The sequence below is a fragment of the Coenobita brevimanus genome, chromosome 76 (assembly GCF_032717465.1).
Source record: "Coenobita brevimanus isolate Jiangsu-jjx chromosome 76, ASM3271746v2, whole genome shotgun sequence".
Taxonomy (NCBI): domain Eukaryota; kingdom Metazoa; phylum Arthropoda; class Malacostraca; order Decapoda; family Coenobitidae; genus Coenobita; species Coenobita brevimanus.
This window is the reverse complement of record NC_137029.1, coordinates 29,283,022-29,308,606: the sequence shown is the minus strand read 5'-3', so window position 1 is coordinate 29,308,606 and position 25,585 is coordinate 29,283,022. Positions and strand designations below refer to the sequence as shown.

Sequence of the window (25,585 nt, the reverse complement as noted above, 5' to 3'; positions counted from 1 at the left end):
AACCTAAATCATGGGGAAAGGAAAAATATGATATTTAGGGTGGCAGGTCAAGTGAAGAGGGATAATCGGGATATTATAGGTGAGCAGTGTGTAAAGAATGATGAAGGAAGGGTAGTGGTGAACAGTGAGGATATTAAAGATGCATGGAGAGAGCATTATAGCCGGTTGTTGAATGAGGAGTTTGACTGGGACAGGGAAGGTTTGGAGCCAGCAGATCCAGTGTCTGGCCCTTGGCCTTTGATTGATGCTGCTACTGTGAGTGAGGCAAGAGGCAGGATGAAGATGGGGAAGGCAGCAGGTGTGTCTGGGTTGACTGCCGAAATGTTGAAGGCCTCAGGCGATATAGGGGTGAGTTTAGTCACTGACCTGATTACTAGGATTATTTATGAGTTTGTTGTCCCAGATGATTGGCTGAAGAGTGTAATTGTAAATGTGTACAAAGGGAAGGGTGATGCCCTGGAAAGAGGAACTTATAGAGGTATAAAGCTTTTAGATCAGATAATGAAGGTAATGGAGAGAGTTTTAGATGGAATGATTAGAGAAAGAGTGAATATTGATGAGATGCAGTTTGGGTTTATGCCAGGTAGGGGGACCACTGATGCTATATTCATTGTTCAACAGCTTCAGGAAAAATATATTGGTAGGAGAAGGGATCTTTATTTTGTTTTTGTTGATTTGGAAAAGGCCTTTGACAGAGTCCCTAGAGAGGTGGTGAAGTGGGCAATGAGAAAGCTTGGCTTGGAGGAGTGGCTGGTTAGGGTGGTTATGGCTATGTATGTGGGTGCTCACACCCAGGTAAGAGTGAATGGAAATTTGAGTGATGAGTTTTCCGTGAATGTTGGCGTGCATCAGGGGTCAGTCTTGAGTCCCATGTTGTTTATCATGGTACTTGAAGCCCTTTCACGTGACTTTAGAAACGGACTCCCGTGGAAGTTGTTGTATGCTGATGATTTGGTGTTGATTGCAGAGAACGAAAGGGAGGCGGAGGAAAGGTTTAGGAAGTGCAGAGATGGTATGGGGCACAAGGGTTTAAGAGTAAATGCAGATAAAACAAAAGTGATGATATCTAGGGTTGGTGGCGGTACTGTCAAAGACGAGAGAGAGTGGCCATGTGCAGTTTGCCACAAGGGCATGGGAAGTAATTCCATCTTGTGCGGTGTGTGTGATAAATGGGTGCATAAGAGATGTAGTGGTATCAGAGGTAAACTGCGAGATAATGCTGATTTTATGTGTACGGTGTGTCGGGGTGAGCAGGTGGAGATTGTCAGCCGTGAAAGGATTGAACTTGCTGGTGAATCTCTTGAGTGTGTGGAAGAGTTTTGTTATTTGGGAGACATGTTGTGTGCTGGAGGTGGGGCTGGAGCCAGCTCTGTGGCTAGGGTGAGAAGTGGTTGGAAGAAGTTCAGGGAGCTCTTGCCACTCCTGACATTGAGAGGACTCTCCCTATGTGCTAAGGGGTCTTTGTATGCAGCATGTGTTAGGAGTGTAATGCTGTATGGTAGTGAGACTTGGGCAGTGAAGGAGGAAGATATTCGTGGGCTCAGACGTACAGAAATGACAATGATTAGGTGGATGTGCAGTGCGTCCCTGCGTCCAAGGCCTGGAGGGGCTGGGTTTACGATGGAAGAATTGAGAGGTAGGATGGGACTGGAGTGTAGTGGTGTTGTGATTAGGAGGGGTAGATTGAGATGGTTTGGACATGTGGAGAGGATGGGGGATGATAATTGGGTGAAGAAGGTGAGAAGTGTTAATATTGGGGGTGGGGTTATGAGGGGTAGACCGAGAAAGACATGGGACGAGGTCATTAAGTGTGACCTCAGGGTTAAGGGACTGAACAGGGAGGCTGCAATGGATCGTGCAGTGTGGAGAGCCGCCATTATTTGACCAAGGCCGACACATGCAAGCATGTTGGAGCCTTTATAAACAGAAACGAAGAGAAACACCTCTGGTTATCTGTAGGACCCTGAACTGTAGCACTTAAGCTACAGCCTGTTCCAACCAAGGAGTTCCACCAGCAGTCCACCAAGTGTCTCTGCTCATTCATAAATGAGATATATCTCATATCTGTACACTCTGACTGCACACATTCCATACCACTCCACAAACAAACTTATTTTTCACTCACCTGAAAATCTGATTCATCTTCCATGTTCATTCTCTTTTCTTCCATGCACCTTTCCTGTAGCACTCAGGAAATGTATTTCATGATGGTTTTGACTCTTACATAGCACTGTTACTGATATGATTGTTAAAGGAAGATCCTAGCACAGAAACACAAAATTTACTTTTACGCTTTGTATCATGTGCTATTATATGAAGTGGTCATTAGTAGTTCAGTTTAGGTATTATTTCCTCCAATGTAGAGCCTTTTTGTGAGGCAAAACGCAAGTGAATTGGGTATTTTTAACCGAATTTTTTATTTACAGAAATTAAAATTGGTGTTGGGTACTTCAGAAAGAGTGGAGAAAGGATTGAACATTTCCCAGCCAACATGGATGAACTTGCAGATATAAAGGTAAGTTTCTGTTCCGTTTGTGTGATTGTTAATATTGTTATTATTATTATTATTATATCCATCCATCCATCCATCATCCAATCCTACGTTGCCCCATGAGGAGCGTAGGAGCCATGGGCTAGGCAAGGTGGTCCTGACATTCAAGATGAGAGTGACCAGCCTCACTCATTCCCGAGTGGCATTACGTGAGATATAACCCCTACCACTCCTTGGATATAAACCTTCACTGGCTCAATCCAATTGGAGCGCTGCAGTTACCCACTAAACCACCAGGCGCCATAATTTGGTTATATGGTTACCACCCAGCATAGTAAATGGTTTCCTGGTGTACAGGAAACCATTCGGGTGGGCTCGTATGATGAGTGAATGAAAGCTTGGCCCATTGGAATGGGCAAACTTGGGCTGTCTGGGCGTTGCTACTCCTCACCCTTCCCTAGAGTGAGAAAGGAGGTCCGGATGATGATGATGATGATGAATGATGATGATTATTAGTAGTAGTAATAGTAGTAGTAGTAGTAGTAGTGCAGGGAAACCCAATTTATGATACTCGTAGATGTGATACCCTGGAATAGTGATGTGGTAGATATACCACCCTACCCTGCCTGTTGTAGGCCTTCCCCCAGCTTTGCGATGGATTTTTTTTTTTTTAATGATTTTGATTATATTTTAGACTTAAATTTTGTTTAGGTTGATTTATAAACTGTTTTTAGACAGATTAATGTGTTTTAGTCATAGATGGAGAGAGCACTGTCATTTGAGGTACATATTCTTGCCCATCGGTTGAGGTACAAAACAGTGTGGACAACTAGACAACTCAACAAAGAATATTTCGTGTTTGACCATCAAACTGTCATCTAACCTGTCATGGAATACAGGTATACCCTGGTTTAACCCGTTGGCTGCGGTATTTAGTTGAAAGGGACCCTTTGCCTGTGCGGCTATCTCACCAAAACTCTCGCAAAACAACATGAAATATATATCATTGTACTCGCCATATATCTGTGTATCCTCTGGTAAACATTTTTTTTCTAAAACGCGGTGGTAAAGGCGAAGTTGTGAACAGAAGTTAGAGAAGTTGGTGACATAAAGCATCCTACATTTACCGAGTGTGAGGGAAAATGGAGCATCAGAGAGGACCCTAAAATAAACTGAATACACCGATACAAATGTAAACCACATCGGGAAATGGGTGTACTGATAAAATACATGGCTGATGTGGACCGTGGAATATAAGAACAATATGTGGATATGGATATGAGTGATAGGGTGATGTTCTAGTCACACCGACACATCTGCATAACTGTACACCTGATAATAGCTCGCTAAAATGCCCTGGTATGTTCACAAGTTAGCTAGTTAGTGACACTAAGAATTTGCTGTGTGTGTTTGTGTGTGTGTGTGTGTGTGTCCTGACCAGCCTTTAAAGTGTGTAAGTCGGTCAAACACAAACCATCGGGGGAAAAGGGGGAGTACTGATGAAAAAGCTCATGTGTACTGTGAAAAACAAAAAAAAAGCCTACTGGCTACATTACTCCCCTCATGCAAGACGCCCTTGCTGACACACACACACACACACACACACACACACACACACACACACACACACACACACACACACACACACACACACACAAGAAAAATACGTGGATATGGGTATGGAAACAAATCATAGGGGGAAAAAAGGGGTGTACTGATGGAGAGAGAGAGAGAGAGAACACATGTGGGAGATAGGAGACAAAGACGGGGCTTGCTCAGGTCACCACAGGGCAGGTGAGGGTAAGGGATAAACGGACGAAGGCGGGGCTGCCAGAATTCAAGTGTGCAGAGTGAATTGCACCTATTTCCTTTGTCTAATAAATCTGTTTCCAAACTCATGAGATGTGATTATAGAAGATGACTAACAATCTTTTGTCAGATGAGGTTGAGGAAGCCTAATGTTTAAATATTGTGGGTGATATATTGGGGTCGTCACTTTTGCGGGGTTAAGTTTCAGATTTCCTGCATTCCTCCCATTCCTTTGACATTGTATAGTACAGAAGACATGGATATGGATGAAAGAGTTTTGTTCAAGTCATATAGGCACACACACATATGGATGGGATAACAGCTGGCTAAAATGCTGTCATTATTATACTGTGGTGGCTTATATAAAGGTGGTTTAAATAAAGCGGGGTCAAAGTTCAGGGTTGTGGTCAAGTCATATAGACACGTAACTGTACATGGGATAATAGCTACCTGTAAATTGTGAAATGATTGAAGAATCTCATTGTACTTTTTTTTTTTTTTTTTTCCACTGAAGGGCATATGGGAAACTGTGGTTTGAATGTCTTTCATTTCCAAGGGCCGTGGTAGCTCAGTGGTAAACGACTGAATGATGACAAAGAGAGGTGGTTGGGTATGGAATTGCATCAAGGGTTTTTTATCATTTTGATTTATGATTGATATTTTTTTTTACAAACTCGTGTCATTTACCTGAGGAAAATGACATGAGTTCATTTTCCTCGGGAAAATTACATGAGTTTGAAGAACCTGGAATGTTTTAATATAATTTCTTTGTTATTTATTTATTTTTTATACACTCAGACTCTCCTAGCCATAAGAATATAACATAGAACATAGCATGTATTGCAACAGTATGGTTGGAGGTAGAATACTTCCGTCACTGCTTGCTACATCCACCCTCCATCATTACTGGCAGGTGACTGACCAGGGAGACAGTGAGAAAGGGTTAACAGGTGTCGCTGTGACCTACAATCTGTTCCACTTTGAGAAGTAGGTCCAGGCCAAATGTGGGTGTATCGCATGCACTCAGGAATGTCCAGATATGGGTGTTTCGAAGCTGATGGGTTAAGGGGAGTGGACGCCAGCAGGGACCGATTTTCAACTAACAAAAAGGCATTTTGTGAAAGTTACCCAGTAAAATAGCTCCGAGTATCACTCATTCTCTGTAAAAATTTGTCAGCCGTACGACAATTCTTTCCCCTTCAAAAAAATTATTTTGTAATTCCAATTTTGAGGTCACTTCCCTGCAGCAATCTCCATATTCTGTGCAATATATAATATGACCACTTTTTTTTTCCCTTTTTTTTTTTCTGCAAAAATTATGTCATACGTCTGGCAATAGGAGTGTGAGTGTGTGGAGAGTGGCAATGAGGCGGGGAAACGCCAGAGATGATATGACACTGGGAGAGGTGAGATATGCCAGCCTTGGCCTCAACCTGTTCTCAGTCTGTGCTAGTTTTGGCCATTTCTCATCATTTTTGCACACTTGTTGAAGATGGGGCAACCATCTAAGAAGCTACTGCAGTGTCAGAAAGCGGCAGAGAAGAATTTGACGCCATTTCAGTGGGAGTAAAACGTGTTGGAAGCAGCAATTCTTTCTCCACCATGGCCACCTCCCCTCTCACCTGGCCCCACAGCGCCACCTCACCTGATGACCCCCAACCTTCTGCGTCTTTTTCTCCAACTTTGTCTTCTCCAACATCCTCTACCTCTTCATAACCATCCCTGATCCTAACTCATAAAAAAAAAAAAAAAAAAAGTACCTAAGTTGTTTCTAATCATACAGACACTGCAAGTCAACAGAAAACAAGTGATATCTTGGAACTAAACTTGCGGTCATTTGGAGTGATATAACTCCATTAGTTTTGAATGTAAGACAAAAGGCAAAATACCTACAAAAAGAGGAATGAAAGGGGAACATTGTGTGTATATATTTTTTTCAGAGACAGACAAACATGACTGTAATGATGTGCTTGCTCATATCCACCCAAATATGCTCAGTTGGATTCAGATCTGGTGATCTGGGCGGATGTGGCAGAACTTCGATCTTGGGATGTTGCCTGAACCAGTCCTTCACCACATTAGATGTATGTATGTGACTATTGTCCTGGACAAGATAAAAAGGCTCTGGTTCGGGGAAGACCATTGCTCTGACTGCGGATAGCAACACGTTTTCGAGGAGGTCAACATAGCTGGCGCTCGTGAACTAACTAGGTTCCACATCGGCCAGCTCCACTACCCCACTCGAGCACATCCACCCAAACAGTCGAGCAGTAACATGCCCACTCCTCGTCACATTCAGCCTTATATCTGTTGGATAGGAATATGAATAATATAGATATTTCACATTGTATTAGTTATATACCAGTGAGTATTAAAACAACTTTGTTTTGCATACAGTAGGTGCTCAGTGTGACATGAGCCCAAACTGGGACAAAGGGGCAGGGTTACAAGTGGCTTACCTGGTGTTTGGCATGCACCAGACATATTGTATCTTCCAAATACCTTCAGAAGAAAACTTTTTCTCATCACAGAACACAACCCTTTCCCAGAATTAAGTGCTCTTGTCAGCATACTGAAGAGCATACTCCATTCTGGCCTCCATGTTATGATCTGTGAACTTGGGCTTGTGGGCTGGAGTGCACGCGTGCAGACCCATTACTTGGTGCCTGTTGAGGATGGTTGATGCACTGCAGGTCAATCCTAGGTCTGCTTGTATGTCGCCGGCAGAGGAGAATGGATCTGCTTCTATGGCACATGATATTGCCTGGATCAGCAATATAGAAATCCCAGTATTAGCATGTTATATGATTTAAGGTATCAATAGATTCTGTAAATTATACAAACATGAGGCTTATCACACGATGCATTACACACCTGGTCTTCCTCCTCGGTCCTGCAGCGAGGATGACCACTCTGTGGCAGGTTGTTTGTGGCACCAGTGTCCTCGTGTCTCTTTATCCACCTCGCCACTGTTGGCTTGGACATTTCTCCATTGCTTAGTCCCTGAGCATGCAGAGCAATTATAGCCCCTTGTGCACTCTGTGACGTCTCCATAATGCATAATGTGGATATACTACGTCCCATCCATATTAACTCGAAGCATCCATCTGAAGCATTTAACCACCCGTCTAAAGCAAACAAATGAACTCGTGAACCCCTGCTAGACTATCACAAAAAACACTGTCGATGCCTATAGATTTAATAACCTTCATATAATTTATTTGTTGTATTATATAGATAACAAGTGTTGAATAGTAGGAAAATAATTAACATGCCGAGTTTCATTATGAATCCCCGGCGGGGCGCTCAGGGTAACGCAAATACATCCTACATATTTCTGTGCCATATGGCTGCTTCTTGCTCATTATTCCAACTCTTGCAATAGGATTGTGATATGGCAACACTAGGTAGGGGAGGGACGAACAACAAGGACCCGCCCACATAGCCCAGCTAACATTCATTTTATATCGAGCATTCCTGGGGGTAACAATACTTTTTCTTATGACTGTACAGTGCTGTTACATCTCTACCAAGTTTGAATACAAGTCGGAGATTGCATTCTTCAGTGACCTTGACTGGGTACAAGCAAGATGGGCATTGTTTTTGGGCTTAGGTTAGCTTCTTTTACAGTTGTTAGGCCATTTAGATTGGCTTTATACTTTTTTGTGGACTCATTTGGATAGGCTTTGGTCTTGGCTGGGGAGGGAACCCAAGGCTCAGAAATGCATTCCTATACTGTACAGTACTCCCCCATTTAACGAATGGGTTAGGTTCCTGGAAAACCGTTCATTACATAAATTTTTGTTGCACGAGCCCATTATAACATGGGTTCAATGGGGTTTGGTTCCAGACTTCCAATTTTCCCCCCATCCATTAGAATTCACCCTTCTTTGCCCATTATGAATAAATGTTTGTGTATCTTATCACTCCACAATCCATATTCTACAACTATTATACATACAGACATCTACATTCTACAAATTCATACGGCACAGAAGTGGAGAATAAAATATTTACGACGGAGCCAGGTCATGGAGGTGAGCTACAGAGTATGAAAACACCATGTTCCTGCCGCCTTACTATATCCAGCTTAGCCTCGAGGGTAAGCCTCTTCCTGGAAGCCTTGGCTGCTTGTTGACAAGGGCTAGTTGCAGTTCGTTTAGGCATGGTGAGTGAAGGTAATGCAGTAATGCACATGCGAGCTTGGGAGGGCTGGAGGTGTTTTGTTTTTAATACAAGTACGAGCGTTGTGTTGCTAGAGGCGATGCCGTCAACAGCTGCTAGTCACTACTGTATGCACAACTGGCTTCTTTGATGGACGGTACAGCTGATCATTGGTAAAAAAAAAATTGTTAAACCGAGTCTAGGCATTCGTTGTGCAAACGAAGGGTAGTAAAACACAATTTTCGTTAAACCAAATTTTCGTTGTATGAGTGTTCGTTGTGTGAAGGTTGCTTGTACAGTACTTTACATGTTAAATCTACCCGGAGGTACGATACCCCTCCTAGCAATGGGTTTTTGCTTAACCAGTTGCATTGTTAAACTGGGATATGCCTGTTTTGTCTTCTTTACTCTCTGCTGCATTATTATTCATATCATATGCAGTATCTCCCTCAGCTGTCAGCAGACTTATCCCCATATATAAGTGGAAAATAGGTTCAGGATGATTTTTTTTTTTTTTTAACAGAGGCAGGAAAAACAATGAATAAAAAAAAAAAAGTAATCCATGCACCAGATTACTGGCATCCTCCATTCTTAAAAAATCTGTAATAGTTGGACTTGAACAGCTGCAGGTTGAAGTTTGGAGGGAAACAACTCTGGGGAGGTGAGTTTCAGGGAGATGCAGTTCGGGGAATAAAAGAATTCTGATAGGCAGAATTTCTTCAATATGACTGTGTGACATTCCAGTCATGAGCGCTTCCAGATGCCTGTGTAGCACGAGGGAAGGCATGGAGAGGTGGCACAATGGACGCAACTTCGTCTGAGCTTATGCCATGAAAGTATCTGTAAAATAATGCAAGGGAAGCAACATTCCTTCATACTTGTCGAGGAGGTAGTTTATTTATAATAGCATTGTGATTAATAATTCCAACAGCTTTGTTCTGAATTTTGTCTGGTTGTTTTAGTACAACCTCTCCACATCCATGATCATAATGATGGTGGTGGTAATGGTGAAGATGATGGTAATAAAGAAGAATAACCATGTGGTATGAAAGAAGAGAGTGGCACATTACACTGGTGAAAGAAAAGGAAGAGGAAGAGGAGTGTTTTAGAGAGTGAGAGATGTATGAGGGTAAAGTAATGTGGAGGCAGTTATGTCATGACTCATGACCATCCCCTCCAAGGATTTCCAGGAGGGAGCAAGGTGTTAGAGGTAATTATGGTGAATATCCTTGTGCTTTCTTTCATTAGAACCCAAGTACTTTGCCTTTTTTCCATCCACTGCTCCTTTATCGTCGAGATCCATTAAACTTTCATCTGAACGCCATTGCAACAGCTCACACAGTTTTAGCATTCATAACTCCTGTCACTTATGTACTTGTACAGCAGTGTATAGTATAATGTTCCTAGCCACAGCATTCCCTTGTTTTATGATTGGGCTTCATTTTTGAAAACTGATCACATAACTGTCGATTGTATAATAAATTTAGCTTTGTGGCAGTTGTATGATCAAGAAAAAAAATATATATTGTATTACAGTATGAGAAATCATACATAACAGTGGTCATATGGATGAAAAAGCAATCTGAAAAGTACTGTAGGTTCTAAATTCTTATTAATTGTGTAAGTGAAAAATTGTGTACCAAGCAGTTGTATAACGAGTGTGCTGTACAGTACCGTGAATGTGTTATATTTTGTTTCAGGTGGAGTGTGCTGTACCTTGAATGTGTTTTATTTTCCTTCAGGTGTAGTGTGCTGTACCTTGAATGTGTTATTTTTCCTCAAGTGTACTATGCTGCACCATAAATGTGTTATACCTTGTTTCAAATGGAGTATGGTGTATTGTGATCGTGCTATATTTTGTTTCAGGTGGAGTATATTACAATGCCTGGGTGGGAGCAGGACACTTCGCAGTGCCGCACATACAAAGAGCTTCCTGAAAAGGCCCGCAATTATGTTGAAAAGATTGAAGAACTTATTACTGTACCAGGTATGTAGATCTGTAGAAGTTCTTTCATCAAGGGTATATTTTAGTCATTAATACAGTGGAACCTTGGTGTGTGGTAGTTAAGAGTGCCTAGCATCCCTTTATTCTGTGTAAGGCAACTTTCAGGCGACTGGACATGGAATGACAAGTCAAATTATTTCTTGGAGTCAGGAAGCTATTCACCGTGTTGGATGGTAAACCTCATCACCAAATGGATGTCTGGTGGTCTAGTGAGAATAGGCACTCCTACTGAATGTGGTCCATGATGGTTTACATTCTAGGATGGGTGGAGAGCATTACTCTAATAATCCCACACAGGGCAGTCCGATGGTCATTCATACCTTAAATGTCTGGACTCAGTAGCCCAGCCCTGGACCCCTATGTTCCTGATCGGATAATAAAGGATTGGATGGATAGATTATGTTAACAGTATGCAGAGTGTGTGTGTGTGTGTGTCTATTTGTTTGTTTGTTTGTGTTGTACCTTGACTTTTATTGTATTCTTTTCCATTGCAGTTAAGTGGATTGGGGTGGGGAAGTCACGAGCCTCCATGATTACAGTGTTTTAGAATCGACAGACTGGATTGACGGTAAGTATAAATAAATCCTAGTAAGGCAGAATTTCACAGAGCACCATACATGATTTATGGAGCACATACCATGGGGGCAAACGATAATACAGGTATTCAGTATAAATACATAAATCCTAAGTTATATTTTCATAATTTTTATCTCCAGCTTGAATCTCATTTATTGCTTGTCCTTGAGAAATACAGCAATGTTACATACAGTGATAGATTAATTTATATTGCATTAAAAAAAAAATTCCCTTTATTCAGATTAGTGAAGTCATCGCCTCCTCTTTGAAGTTGGCAACAGTACAGCTAATGTTTTCTTTGGACTGAAAAGCAAATAATGTATGCCAAATCAGCTAATTCCTTCTGAAAAGTTGCTGAAAACTGTTGGCGAATAAGATATGCAACAATGCCTGCGTGCTTTCTTCCATTATTATAGGTAATAAGAAAGCCTAGTGTGGGCTGGTTTCAAATACAGTGCTGTACATAGTTACTAGGTGGTAGCTGGTGGCAACCATCATCCACACACTTGACGTAATGTTGCCTACTTCTTCCTTCGCAATTATCACTTTTTTTTTTCTTTTTTTTTCCCGTCACATTTTATTACGCTTCTTTCATCCTCAGGTGGTTTTACATTGAGTAACAAGCCTAATGGTGTCTTGTAAGCCAGGAAACCATTATAATGCTGGGTGGTAACTTATAAGCCACATGTGTTCCCTACTTTTCAACAAGTGGGTTGTCAGAGGGTTAGTGTCCCTCCCCATAAAACCGTTAACTCAAAGACAAGTGGCCACCCCTTTTGGGATTATGGGGTCTGGTTATAGATAAATAGATTTATTGACTCATTCATTGTGCTCTGAAGACAAGTAAGTGGAGGATTTTATTCTAAAACCTGCCATTTCTGGTGGGTAGAATGGAAGTTCTTTGGTATTTAATACTGGTACTTCAGAAACTCCTTTTGTCAAGCTTAGTACTGTACTTGCCACAGTCTTTAGGAGAGCTATCTTCACATTCAGTGACACTTGACTCAGTTTATCAATATCATTTGGTACAGTTGGCCTAAGAAGTGACGGTGGAGTACCCAGAGGGTTTCGGTCAGTGATAATGCATAATACTCTTCCTTATATCTGTGCAAGATGACATCTATTATGTAAAATTGTAATAGAAAACAATAAGTAAATGGCATAGTACCTACACATTTCAAAATTGTAGGAAACTGTTAGTTACGATGATAAGAATCCTAAACGGAACTAATTGAAATTTCAGAACTATCGCTCAACGACAGTCAGGAATAAGTTGCAGAGTTTAATTCTAGTGTGGTAGTAAGCAATTATTTTTGGTTGCGTAAGACTGAAAAGAAAAGGCCTTCAGTACACAATGAAAATCTGTCGTTTTTATAAGCTATTTACTTTTACACTGCTAGCGAATAGTTAAAAATTCATTTATTTCCATTTCTGTTTTCTCCATGGATGACGACAGAAAGTGGTAATGCGGCGTAAGTTAGTAGGCAATTTTAAATGGTTCAACCAACAAGCACGAATGAAGACAACCTTTACTCACAGTCATGAAGCTGTTACACAGCATTTGGCCATTTTTCCACTTAAGAAAAATCTGTGTAAGACTTAGTATAAGCCTGAGAACTATCAGTGAATGAAATATAAAAGAACCTCGCAAATTTGCCATGAGTCGGAGCTCCATGGAGAATGCAAACTTGTGTCATGGTCTATTATCCTAGGTGCGTGAATGACTGGCAAGAATAATAAAATGCAATAAACATATCAATGAGTTCAAAACTTCCAAATCAGCATTTTCAGTTAGACAGGACAGTGGTGTATATTAAAAGAAAGATATTCCAGATTAAAAGCTCGAACAAGTATGTGCTTTCGCATTGCACAAGTTTGTAAGCCCATGCTTTTGTCATTTTTACTGCCTAGTGTAAAAGATATAATCTGTCACACCTAGTAATTTTGCATTAATAAGAAATAAAGTAGATAATTAAATTTATTATATGCTAGGGGGAGGCAAGGAATAAGAGGCAGAAAAAGTCTTGCTGCGGCTTCGGGTAGGGTATCCCAAAGTCTATATAATAACTATGGCCTTTGGTGTATCCTTACTAAGAATAATATAATTTTTGCAGCATCCTTATTGTTCCTATATCATCACCATAGCATTTGTAAAGCAAGTAGTGTATTGCATTCACTAGAATTTTCCTAGGTTGGCCTTCGAAACTAGATAATCAGTTTTTGAAGTCCTGGGATGTAAACATGAGCGCGGGGTTAATACTGTGCACCACGCACGGAGTAATAATTACACATTTAGATTGAGAAAACATATGTTACAGGTTAGCTTCTAATATAACATTGCCTCATGTTATTCATTTCTCATATTTCTGAGCGTGATATACTGCCTTTTTTTTTTTTTTTTCCCCCCAATATGACGTGTGAAATACAGAATTTTTACCTTGAGTTCATTAAGTTTTGATTGAACGCATGGCAGTGCAGAGCGTCTGAAGCAATCTGAAACTCTGCCATCACTTTTTGGGGTGACTGTACCATACTCGTAGTATGTATTTATTTTGGTGTTTTATAGAGATACCCTGCATAATATTATTTCTCTTGTGCAGTCAGCTTCTCAGCAGTTGGATGTATTGAGCTGACCCATACGGTACCTTTTCTAACCCTGGACAGTTGGTGACTTCGTATGGGGGGCCTTCTTCACCTGTGTGAAATACAGCTCTTGTGTGTGGGGAGACTCACCACATATGGCTCCTCTGAAATGGTGAAGTCAAAGGCTTTCATCTCATCTGCTTCCTTCTTCTCACCAGCTCCCTTCATTCTCTCCCTCTTTGCCAGTGTAACATCACTCCTTAACAATCTCAGGTTTTTAATGACTCTCAGTTGAATAAAATCATCTGACAGGAGCTGGAATAATATAGAGAGTTATCCCAATCATAGGAGTTAATGGTGACAGTATTAACTCTAAGGTTGTAATGACTCATACTCTGAAGCATAAAATCATCTTCCATTAGCTGGAATAAATTATTTAACATGTCATGACCATGAGAGAGCTAGTAGGGAATAAGGATCAGGGTGATGATGATGAGGAGGATGAGGGTGATATTGTACTGGACATAGTTCATCTAGGCTCTTGTTTATCTAGCTCTTCTCCTGTGCCCCTCCCTCCATTTAACCCCTTCAGTCAGGTGATGCAGTTTTTGTTATTCTTACAGTCTCCACATGATTTTATTCATCTTCAAGATTTTGAACTGGTGAGGTTAAATGCAGCCTTCTTGAACCCCTTCAGCACAAGAGATTTCCCGAGCTGAATAAAATCATTTGAAAGCAGAAATTATTATTAGTAGTAGTAATTGTAGTAATGCCAATCTCATCTGATTGTGAATCCAATGGACTGCAGGCTTAAGTTATCCTTCTGCAGTCCATCCTCCTCCTTTTGGGGGATAGGGAGGGAATTGAGGGATGTTTGACCAGATAGCAGAGCCACTCAGTCTTATCAGTTTCACCATGTGAAGGAATCCCTCTCCAGCACCAGCAGGAATAAACCACCAAGATACATAAACTGATTAAAGAGGTTAAAAGACACACACACACACACACACACACACACACACACACACACACACACACACACACACACACGTTCAGCTTACATTTTGTGCTTAGTAGTAATTATTGGCATGCTTCCTCAGAGAAAAGAGTCTGGGATGATGACAGTGATGATTTCCTTATTTACAAATTTTGTTTTATAATGACATGTGGCAGTAAAGGTGGTGCAAGTGAATTACCTATTGTGTAATTGGATTGGCTGTTATTGTTTTTATTATAATGTGAAATTCATTTAAACTGGAAGTTATGCCCCCCAAAAGTGGTTGTATATGAAATTATTAATGTTTGATATTAGTTGGACTGAATTTCCTTGTCAGATTTATTTAAGTTTTAGTCATACTTCAGTTTCAGACTGAATATGCTACTTTTCCACATTCTGTTTGTAGGAAATACATAGTATGCAAGCATTATTCATCAATTGAAATACTGTAGTAACATGTTTTACTGTAATTTTCAAGTGAAAACTTAGAACTAAACAATTTCATTGTATAAAGTGGAGTTTAAGGTAATAGGAACCTTAATTACAGGTAAACAGTAGTTGTGGTAGGACCTGGTCTTTTCATCCATTACTTAAAATTTAAAGCTTTGTTTCATCCCATTTTATAACTAAAATGCATTAGTTCTTCTTTAATTCCTGCTGTACAGTTAAGAGCAGATGATGGATAACCATACAGTAGGTATGAATGAAGGAATAAATACAATAGTACTGCTCTGGGTGAGACATCATGAATGTGGCTTATATTCCTGACAGCTAGTACAAGGAAGTCATTTTTTGTATTATAGTTATTTTTCAGTTTACTTTTGTTTGATACAATATTACCATACTAATACTGGAAGAAACATAGTCATCCATTTTTATGTGGATATATGAACCTGTATCAGATGTCGGTACATTGGGTGTCTTGACTGTAAAGGGCGTTGTAAGACTTCACTGGGTCAATAAGTTTTATAAATTTAAACCTGTTATTCAAGGTGGGTTGCAGTGCTGGGGTGTCTAGTGTCAGATAATTGTTTAAAAATTTGTTGTAAAGAATCCTAAAGTCTCTGTTTCCAGTACTGCAGGAAAATAATTTGGAGGTTATTCTGTCATGGCCATCACCTGTTGGGGGTTCCCAGGAGGAAACAAGATTTTAGAGTTGATGATGGTGGTAATGAATATTTAGACAATAAGGAAAGATGTTGCTGCAGATTGTGAAGGAGTAAGTTGACCATACATTAATAACTAATAACCCACAAGGTCCAGACAGTCTTACTGTATAGTAGGGTAATTTTTGTCATTTTAAAAGAAATTCAGTTTGCCCGGGAAAATTCAGTTGAGACGAAAGTTTATGTAAATTTTTGGTGTGCAACTTTGGTGTGCATATTTAAGGTAGTTTATGGTAATAACATTTCATTAACCCCTAGCTGTCAGGGAATGGTTATATCCGATGTGAAATTGGTGGGCTTGGGAAGCTGAGTGTCAGATATAAACACAAGTGTTTTCACACCAGAGTTTGAAGTGGCCATCACTTAATCTCATCACCAAAGGGTCAGGATAGACTCCCAACACACGAGGCAAGCACACTTCGGTCATCTGTGACTTTGCCAAATGTAGGATGTTTTCTTAAACCTCTCGTCCAATTCTGTTTGTGCATCACGTGGACCCCTTGTCTTATCCACCCCTGCCAAGCCTCTTTCCAAGGATACTAGGAAAGGGCTCAGTGATAGTGCCATACGGTGTGCCTTGGATGCAACTGCATCTAGTTTAGTAATGGAAAAGTTATCATGTTGAGAGCAAAACCAAAGTCGGGTCCGCACACACACGCACGAACACATCCTGTCTTGCGTGCCATAAATAACATTTTTTCACATTCCTACTCTTGAGGCACCATTTACAGGCATGGGGATGCTTTTATTCACAAGAAATAGAGTTGGTGAGTAGTATGGTTTTTAAGTTGTTTCTCTAACTGCTATACCTTCCGAGATATTAAGGTTTGAAAACAAGCAATTTTGGGAAAATTGGTCGCACTGAGAGAACAACTGCGGTATAAATAGCCTGGTGTCTAGGGGTTAAGTGTAGCATCAGAAATTTTTGTACCAGTGCACAAGTATGGTATATTCATAGTGTAAACTGGTCCACAGTAATAATCCATCCATCATCCAATCCTATGACGCCCCATTAGGAGCATAGGAGCCTGGGGCGAGGTAAGTGTGGTCCTGACATTTAGGTTGAGAGTGATCAGCCTCACTCTTCCCTGAGTGGCATTACATGAGCAATAAACCCCAACCATCCCTTGGATATAAACCTGCACCAGCTTAATCCTATTGCAGCGCCTTAATTACCCACTAAACCACCAGGCACCTTAATTTGGTTATATGGTTACCACCCAACATAGTAAATGGTTTCCTGGTGAACAGGAAACCATTTGGCTTGTCACTCAGTGTAGAGTCACCCACAGGCAGAAGGAATAGGAAAGAATGAAGGAAAGAAAGACAGAAGAAGGAGTGTAAAGTCACCCGGAGGAAGGAGGAGGAGGAAAGAATGAAGGAAATAAAGACAGAGGAGGAAAGAAGGACGAGAGGGAAGGGCAGACACCCAAAGCAGCACTTCAGTGAGTGAGTGGATGGTGAGTGCCCCCACCTTCCACCACAGTAATAGTAATAAGAATAATATAAAAATCATAATCATGTTAATTCCCCAGTTATTCATGGGTGTGAAGTTGGGGGATTTGGCACAAGCAGTGTAATCCAGTGTTATTTAACTTCATACCAGAATAAAGCTGCCATCAGGAATTTTGCAGCTTCCCAACAACTATTCACAAAGAGGGTGAAAATGTACAAGATGTTTGCTCTTTGTGTAGTTATTTTTCACCCATGTGTTGAAGCCCCGATGTTAAAGCAGCTTGTTTTGAGCATATTGTTATACTGTATTTATTTTAATCCATTCAATCTGGATTTTTTTTATTTTTCCCTTAATGCTACCTGAAGATTATATTGAACCAAGGGGAGGCTTCTTTTATTGATAGCATTAATGAAGACTTTATGTAATTCCTCTGCTTTGAAAAGTCTCTCCTATGCTGAATAAAAGTCTTTAAAATTAGCAAGACTAAAATGTAAAATACATCAAGAGAGTTGTTGATGTTGCTCAACCCCAGTCTGTCTGTCCAAGGAAACCTATCAAATACTGTAAAGGTATGCAGTTGCTTCTGTGCGGCTGTCCTGAAGGTCCAATACGTTTTGTACACCATACAGGGAACTGGTATCTCCCTGTGGTAGAGAGCACATTACCAGATTTAGATAGGGTCCTTTCACATGGCAAAGTGTGGGGAAATATGAGGAGGTTTGGCTACAATGTGGACACCACAGCTACTTAGCTTTGCCCTGAGTACACATTGTCTCTTTGTGTAGTCTTCTTGTCATGGTATTAAGTGGCTAAATGACCAAATTGTGGTTACCCAGTCTGAGGGAAATGTTTAATTGCTTGAACAGAGTTAATATACAATGTAGGTACTGTACTTTGTTTGGCTTGACACAGTACTTTCAGAAATCACAGTGTGAAGCAGAATCGATATAAGCATTTGCTAATGCTGCATACGTACAAAGAGACAATGTCCACCAATAATTTGCCTGTGAATATGAAACAATGAATACTGTTTCTGTCAACCCTGTTAACATTGTATTATTGATTCTTTCTTCAAAGAAAACTTAAGTACTTTGCAGAAGGCTCTTAACTAAAATTTTGCCTAGGTCAAATTCCTGGTGAGACAGCATTGTCAGTCCATATAATATTAAGCACATTTTTCTTTTATTGATGTCCTATTGGCTGGTGATGCATTGTAGCAATTTGTCATTCCTTGGTTTCATCTTTTGCTGGTGTGTAATTTATAGGCCATATCATAGACACACTGCTGGATGCATTATGTACTGAGGTTAGAGATTATAGTTTTGACTTTATTTGTAGAATGATAGTGCTTGGGAATTATACAGTTTTGTAGGATAATTTAGAGATGTTTCTTAATGAGCAAGAGAACCAGTCCATATCTTTAATTGGGCACTTGATACCTAATTTAAGATTTTCAAGGTTTAAAACCTATCAGATTGTAAATGCTATGGATTTTTTTTTTTTTTTTTTTTTTTTTTCTTTTTTTTTTTTTTTAAGGCAAAAATACTTGTAATGTATGTACTTTTCTGCAATAAGCTGTTTCTTACGGTATCAGATTCGATATTACTCGGAGTTGAATTTTACATGCCTTAGTGCTGTTTAACTGCTGTTGAAAAAAAAATTACCTTTTTTTATATACAGTATTCTCAGATTTGCACCATTCTAAAGTAGTGAAAGGTAACGTGTTCATAGTCAGTGTGCAGAGTATTGCATGGTAGTATAATATGTAAAGATGTTTTTGGTAATGGTGTATATAATGTATAAAGTAGTTTGGTAGTAGAGTTTTTATTTTTTTTTTATTTTTTTTATTTATTTATTTTTTTTTTTTTCAGCAGCAAGACTTTCCTCAATTGTTTTGGTTTGGATTTTCATATTTGTTACTCTTGTGAAAAGATCAAATGTTGAAATAATATAAGATTGTGAGTGTTTTTGTTTCAGTCAGAGAAGTTTGCCCTTGCTTTGAACATGTTTTTCCTTCCAACAGTATATGCCGATACAAAACGTGATGTAGACATGTGTGTGAAATTCCATGATCTCTTCTAACCTGGAATAGCTTGTCACCATTTCATTAGTCATTACTGAATGCACCTACTACAGCTATCACCCTAACCTCACTCTATCACTCTGCTGCACTTTGTGTTCTTTTACATTGGAAGGTAGAGTTCATACCAGTATTATACCTATTTTCCTTGGACTTGGCCTAAAATTGCCATCTCCATCTTGAATAGGAAGTTGTAACAATAGATTAACATTAGAATGTGATCATTCATTCATCAGCTAATCCTGTGTTGCCCCATGTGGAATGTAGGAGCCTGAGGCCAGATACTCAAAACATTTAAGGACGCCTTTTGTGCCAAAGGCCCCTCTACACATTGCCATTCCATGAAAGGCACATACTCAAAAGCTCCACTGCATGCAGCCATATCATGTATGGTCTTCCTTTTATTGTTTTGTTTTCTTTAATTTTTATACGTTTGATTCATCCTTTGTCAACAAGTCTTGTACTACTAATTCAAACAGTTTTAATTTCAATTACTACGGGATTATTTGCTAAGAGTTATTGGTTTTCATATATTTTGTTTTTAATTTTTTAAATTGCTTTTGTTTTTATTTGAGTTCGAGGAACTCTACCACGTCTACGATACGATAAACTAATATATTTGGACTGAAAAAGATTCCTCCCAGTTTCCCTTAATTAACTCATTTTTTTTCATAGGAGTCATTATCTAATTTTTTTTCATAGGAGTCATTATTATTATTTTGCTTTTCTTTAATAATCTAACAAGGGAGTAGTGTAATAAAAATTTTAGTTTTGGGAATTAAAGACAAGGTAAACACCTTCTCCCCAAGATTACTAAGAACTGATCTTATCTAATGCTTTCAAAACACTTGTTTTTTTTTAACTAAGCAATCAATCTAACGTTTTATCCCATCACATTGCTGTTAAAGGCATAATCAAATAGAACCTAAAATAAGAAATTGTTAAAACCTGACCTGTAGTAATATAAGGATCCTCAACAGGATGAGCCCCAGTTCAAGTCAATAAAACAACTACAGAAACAAAAAACCAAAATAAAATTTGATTTAAAGGATAAAATCTAAGACTTCGAAATTTTGAAAAATGAGTGAAAGGAAGAATCATTGGAAAACATTCCTTGTTAGCGCCTCATGGGACCGGCAGGGTTGAGGGAGCTCTGGCGATCGAAAGGTGCCTTTGCTGGACAACAATAAGTTGTGGATGATGATTGTGGTGCTCCTCGCTCCTGTTTATTTGAATTACTGCCTCATTACCTTATTTGGAGTGGAATGGTGTGCATAAAAGTAGTTATTGGGTAGCAATCTACCATATTTTAGTAATAATGACGTAAATGAGGAGTATGTGTGGTATGTGGATAGAGTCAACTTGGCAGTAGAGGCACATACTGTTGATTGCTGCTGCTTCAATACATTTAGCCATACTGTAATATGATAATTCATGCAGCACCAGCGTGTGTCTAATGTTACAGTTGTTTACTCAATGCATATAGGTATTATATTCAGTAATATATGAACGAATCATTGTGATTTCTGTTGGGTCAGTCACTCCCAGTTAACCTACCAGCTTCAGCTAGAGGTATTGCAGTACTTCAGTTAATAGTACAGTATTTGGATATACTCAGTTTTAACCCTAATGGTTACTGATCTTAAGTGTGTTAGGTTTCCTATATGCAGGTAAATTTCATATTCCAGGGAATGTTTGGAAAATGTAATTTTATGAAAACCCTAGTCAGTTTGTGAAATGGATATTATTTTACTTGGGTTGAGTTGGGTTGTTTATGGTATTCATGGATCTGGAAAAAGTATACGACAAAGTAGAAAGAGAAGGCTTGTGGAAGGTTTTGTTCATGTGTGGTGTAGATGGTAAGCTGCTAGTGCCATCAAGAGTTTTTATGATGATAGTGAAGCATATGTAAGGGTGAAAGGGCATCTAAGTGAATGGTTCACGATCGATGTGGGCATGCAACAAAGTTGTGTGATGTCCCCATGGTTGTTCAGTATGTATATGGATGGGGTAATCAGAAGTAAAAACACGAGTAATGGAGAGAGGGATGGTGTAGGTAATGAATAGTGATGGATGGCATATCTCAAATTTGTTGTGTGCTGATGATGCAGTACTACTTGGAAATACCAAACAAGAACTTGGTAGAATAGTGCAGTTTTGCTGATGTCTGTGAGTGTTGTGCCTTGAGAGTAAATGTAGAAAAGAGTAGTGATGGTTATTGAGTGAGAAGGTGACTCCCAGTGTAATGTTACAGTGAATAGAGAGAGACTGGAATTGGTGAGAGAGTTCAAATACCTGGGTACAGCAATAGAAAAGTTAGGAAAATGTGCAAAAGAAGTTGAAAGTAGAGTGACACAAAGTAGGAAAGTAGTTGGTGCTATGAAGGCCTTGATAAGAAATCGAGGCTTGAGTGTTGCAGCTGCACAAGGCGTACATGAAGGAGTGTTAATGCCAGCTTTAACATAAGGATGTGAGACTATGGTGTGGCATGAAAATGAAAAGTCAAGAGTAAGAGCAGTGGAGATGGGACTGCTGAGGAATGTATGTGGAGTACAGAGGGTGGGTAGGATACAAAATAATGTAATTCATGAAAGATATGGAGTGAGGAAGTCTGTAGACACCAGAATTGAAGAGAATGTACTGAGATGGTATGTGGAAAGAATGGATAACAATAGAGTGGTAAAAAAGGTATAACTGAGTGAATTTGTATGAGGAAAGAGGCGAGGTAGGCCAAGGAGAAGGTAGAGGGATATGGTGGATGAGTGTATGAGGAAGAGAGGTATGGAAGTTGGTGAGGCTAGGGGACCGACAAGAGATCAAGCTGGGTGGATGAATGTTGTGAGAAGAAGTACATGATCAGGGATTTGGCACCCCTTTTTAACGTGACAGCATCCGGATTGACTGTATCGGGTACATTTGTGTGAAGCTACAGAATGTGGTGAATGTTTTTGGCATATCAGATTGAGCCAGAATTTTGGGGGCTTGAATGATGAGTGAATGGAAGCATGGCCCATTGGACTGGGCAAACTTGGGCTGTCTGGATGCCGCCATTCCTCACCCTGACCTAGGGTGGGAAAGGAGGTCTGGATGATGATGATGGGTTAGTCTTGGTTATAGTAGTATAAATGCAGTTTGCAGCCTGTACACCAGGAAACCATTTACTGTGCTGTTTGATAACCATATAACCAAGTTCTGGGGCCTGGTGGTTTTAGTGGGTAATTAAGGTGCTGCAATCGGATTGAACCTGCGTAGGTTTATATCCAAGGGGTGGTTAAGATTTACTGCTCATGTAATGCCACTCAGGGATGAGTGAGGCTGGTCACTCATCTTAAATGTCAGGACCAACTTGTCTAGTCCCGGGCTCCTGTGCTCTTTATAGGGTAACATAGGGTTGGATATGGATGCATGTAGTAAGGTGTGGTTAATATACAATATTAAGAAGGGTTGGGTTAGGTTAGGTAACGTTTGAGTAATGTTAGGTCTAGCTAGTATAGTTTTTTTTTTTTTTCTTTTTAAATAAAAGTTATGGCTAGGTTTTGGTAAGTTGAACAGAGCATAATCTAAATTAATGTAATCTAATCAAACCTAGCCATATTTAACAAAACTTAACCTGACTTTAACTGAAATCTAACCATAATCATCCTGCCATAAAAATCCATTTCACAGTTTGACTAGTGATTTCACAAAATTACTATTTTCACAGATTTCTTGTAACATTATTTGGGTTATAACCTACTTTTCCTTGTTGCTGTGGCTGCCAAATGAGTACCGTACTGTAAAATATGTGGTCAGGAATGAAGAGTATGGCAATCTAACTTTGGTTTGGCTAGCATAGGTCATTTTTTGTTTGGTCAGTCACTTTTCTCCCGTAGTATCCCTTGAGCATTAAACCAAATGCTCATTGTGTTCAGGGCATGGCATCTAACCTGGAGGTGCAAAGGCCCACTACAGTAACATGCTGAAGTGGAAAATCCATCCATGATGGGTTTCCCCACAATAACACTTTGCATACGGTATGTTAGAGTTTGATAACGAAGGTTATGATAGGTCATTTGAGGATACTGGTAGGTTATGTTAAGATTTGTTGTCCAAAACTACAAATTTATCCCCCAGATTTCCTCCTGTGTTAAAGCGACTGAAGTCACCCTAATCTAACTTAACCTAATTATTCTAAATCATGTATGACAGAAAAGATAAAGCATTAGGAAAATGTTGTGCATGTGATGAGACATGTCTGCTTTTACAATTGGTCCTATAAGCTACAAGACAAACAGGATCAAGGAAAATTTGGCCTCAGACTGAAATGAAGTAATGCTTGTAAATCTCCCTACGATAGCAGCTGCTGATCCACCAGTAGGACTAGGAAATGAAATAGCAACTACTTTTCTTGTTTAGAAAAGAGGAATAGTGGCCAGACAAATACCTTGATATATATAAATGTTACAGGGAATTTGTGTAACTAGTGATTCCAAGAAACCACTAGGGAATTCATGAAATGAGTTTATATTAGGATGGGTTAATTAAGTTTAGGTTAATTTAGGCTGGGATTTTTTTTTTTTTTTTTTTTTTTTTTTTTTTTTTTTTTTTTAGGTTAAGCTCAGTTAATTTTGATACTAAGTTATGTTAAGTGTTCATTGTAATTAGCTTAACTTAACCTAAATTTAACCTATATTATCCCTGCGTAACCTAACCACGACCTAAACCTAACCTTAATTAACCCATTGTAATTGAAACTCATTTCATGAATTCCCAAGGGATTTAATGAAATCACTGGTTACACAAATTCCCTGCACCTCTCTCTCTCTCTCTCTCTCTCTCTCTCTCTCTCTCTCTCTAAAATAGGGTGTCGATCAAAAATGAATTTCTGAATTTCTTCTGTGATACCCTCCCATTTTGTTGTCTTTAATGGCAGTAGTTCACAGTGATTTTTTTGGAATTTTTGGTGCATATTTAAAGGTTGCTTAAGAGGTTTGTAGTAAGGTTTTTATCCGATGGCAGGTTATTCTCGCACTTCGTTACTCAAATGTTTCTCAGACCAAGTCAATACAATTCTGTCAAGCGTTGGAGCTGTATCACAGCATAGTTTCAACAATCAAAACAGTAAACATAGCTGCCTTGAAAACACTGCTGTGGAATATTATCCCAGATATAGTAACAACTTTCCAGACTCAGTGACTTGAAACAACCTGCAGCAGGTATTGCTTCTGTTCTTCACTTGTGGTGGAGGTATTGAAGTCCTCCATCAGTTTCACAGCTGTCTTTACCCAGGCATTCATCACCGCCAGATTTAGCTGAAAATCTAAAGTGACTGCCAACTGTCTGGATCCACTTGTGTGAAGAAGTCTGCATTCAACCCAAGTGTGCCAAAGAATGACATGTTACTACTTGTGACAATGGCATGAAATTCCTTTTCAGAAATTCTTCTTGGCTCCATCTGAATTCGTTTGGGGGTTCACAAAAGTGCTGATCATCTTTCTTTTAATGTTGCTGTCTAGAGCATCATCAGAAAATGCAAGGGCAATTAGCTCCTCACTCAGGTACCATAGGTGTCTGAGGTGCCTTAACTACAGCAAATGAAATGCCTTTGTTGATATCCTTGAAATTTTTCACCAGCTTCAGAAAGGCAAGATTATTGGCTGGGGCAGATGCTAGAATTAGGCACATTGTCCATGCCATTGTGTACAGCAGGCATCCAAAGAGGTTCATTTCCCTCAGCGCGGTTTCTTCACTTGCCTTTAACTTGAACTGCTGTTTGAATATCCAGATTTTTACGCAGTATGGCAACTTGGCCATCCATCTAGCTCTATGCATCACTCCAGGGGCCATGAATCTTATACCTCCTGGTGGAGTATTGCCTTGAAAAAGTACCATTAATTACTACAATTCACAGTTGTCATCACAAACCTGCTGACCAGACAAAAGTGTTTGCTTTGTGGAAAGCATAACATTGGAAGGAAGTTCCTCTGACCCCTCTGATTACAGACCAATAGCTGTCACATCTTCTCCTGGTAAAGTATTTGAAATTTTAATTAATAAGCACATAGTTAAACACCTTGAATCCAACAACTTAATTAGTGATGGAGAATATGGTTTTTGTCTAAAAAGATCCACCATTGACATACTTATCTCTTAACTCATACCATCCATCAATCAATTGACCTACATGGAGAAACTTGTGCCATAGCCCTTGATGTTTCTAAAGCTTTCGACAGAGTATGGCACTGTTCCCTGCTGTCCAATCTCCCTTGTTATGAACTA

The 25,585-nt window shown here is 39.6% G+C and overlaps 1 protein-coding gene across 1 annotated transcript in view; it reads left to right on the top strand.

The window, feature by feature from the left end:
* The window catches only part of Adss (adenylosuccinate synthetase), a 41,998-nt gene extending 27,921 nt beyond the window's left edge, over positions 1 to 14,077 (top strand). The window contains exons 8-11 of the mRNA XM_080279002.1: positions 2,427 to 2,515; positions 10,331 to 10,451; positions 10,964 to 11,037; positions 13,710 to 14,077. Coding sequence (XP_080135128.1) covers positions 2,427 to 2,515; positions 10,331 to 10,451; positions 10,964 to 11,016 — 263 coding nt within the window. The 3' untranslated portion in view covers positions 11,017 to 11,037; positions 13,710 to 14,077. The remainder of the gene's footprint in view (positions 1 to 2,426; positions 2,516 to 10,330; positions 10,452 to 10,963; positions 11,038 to 13,709) is intronic.
* The last annotated feature ends 11,508 nt before the right edge of the window (positions 14,078 to 25,585 follow it).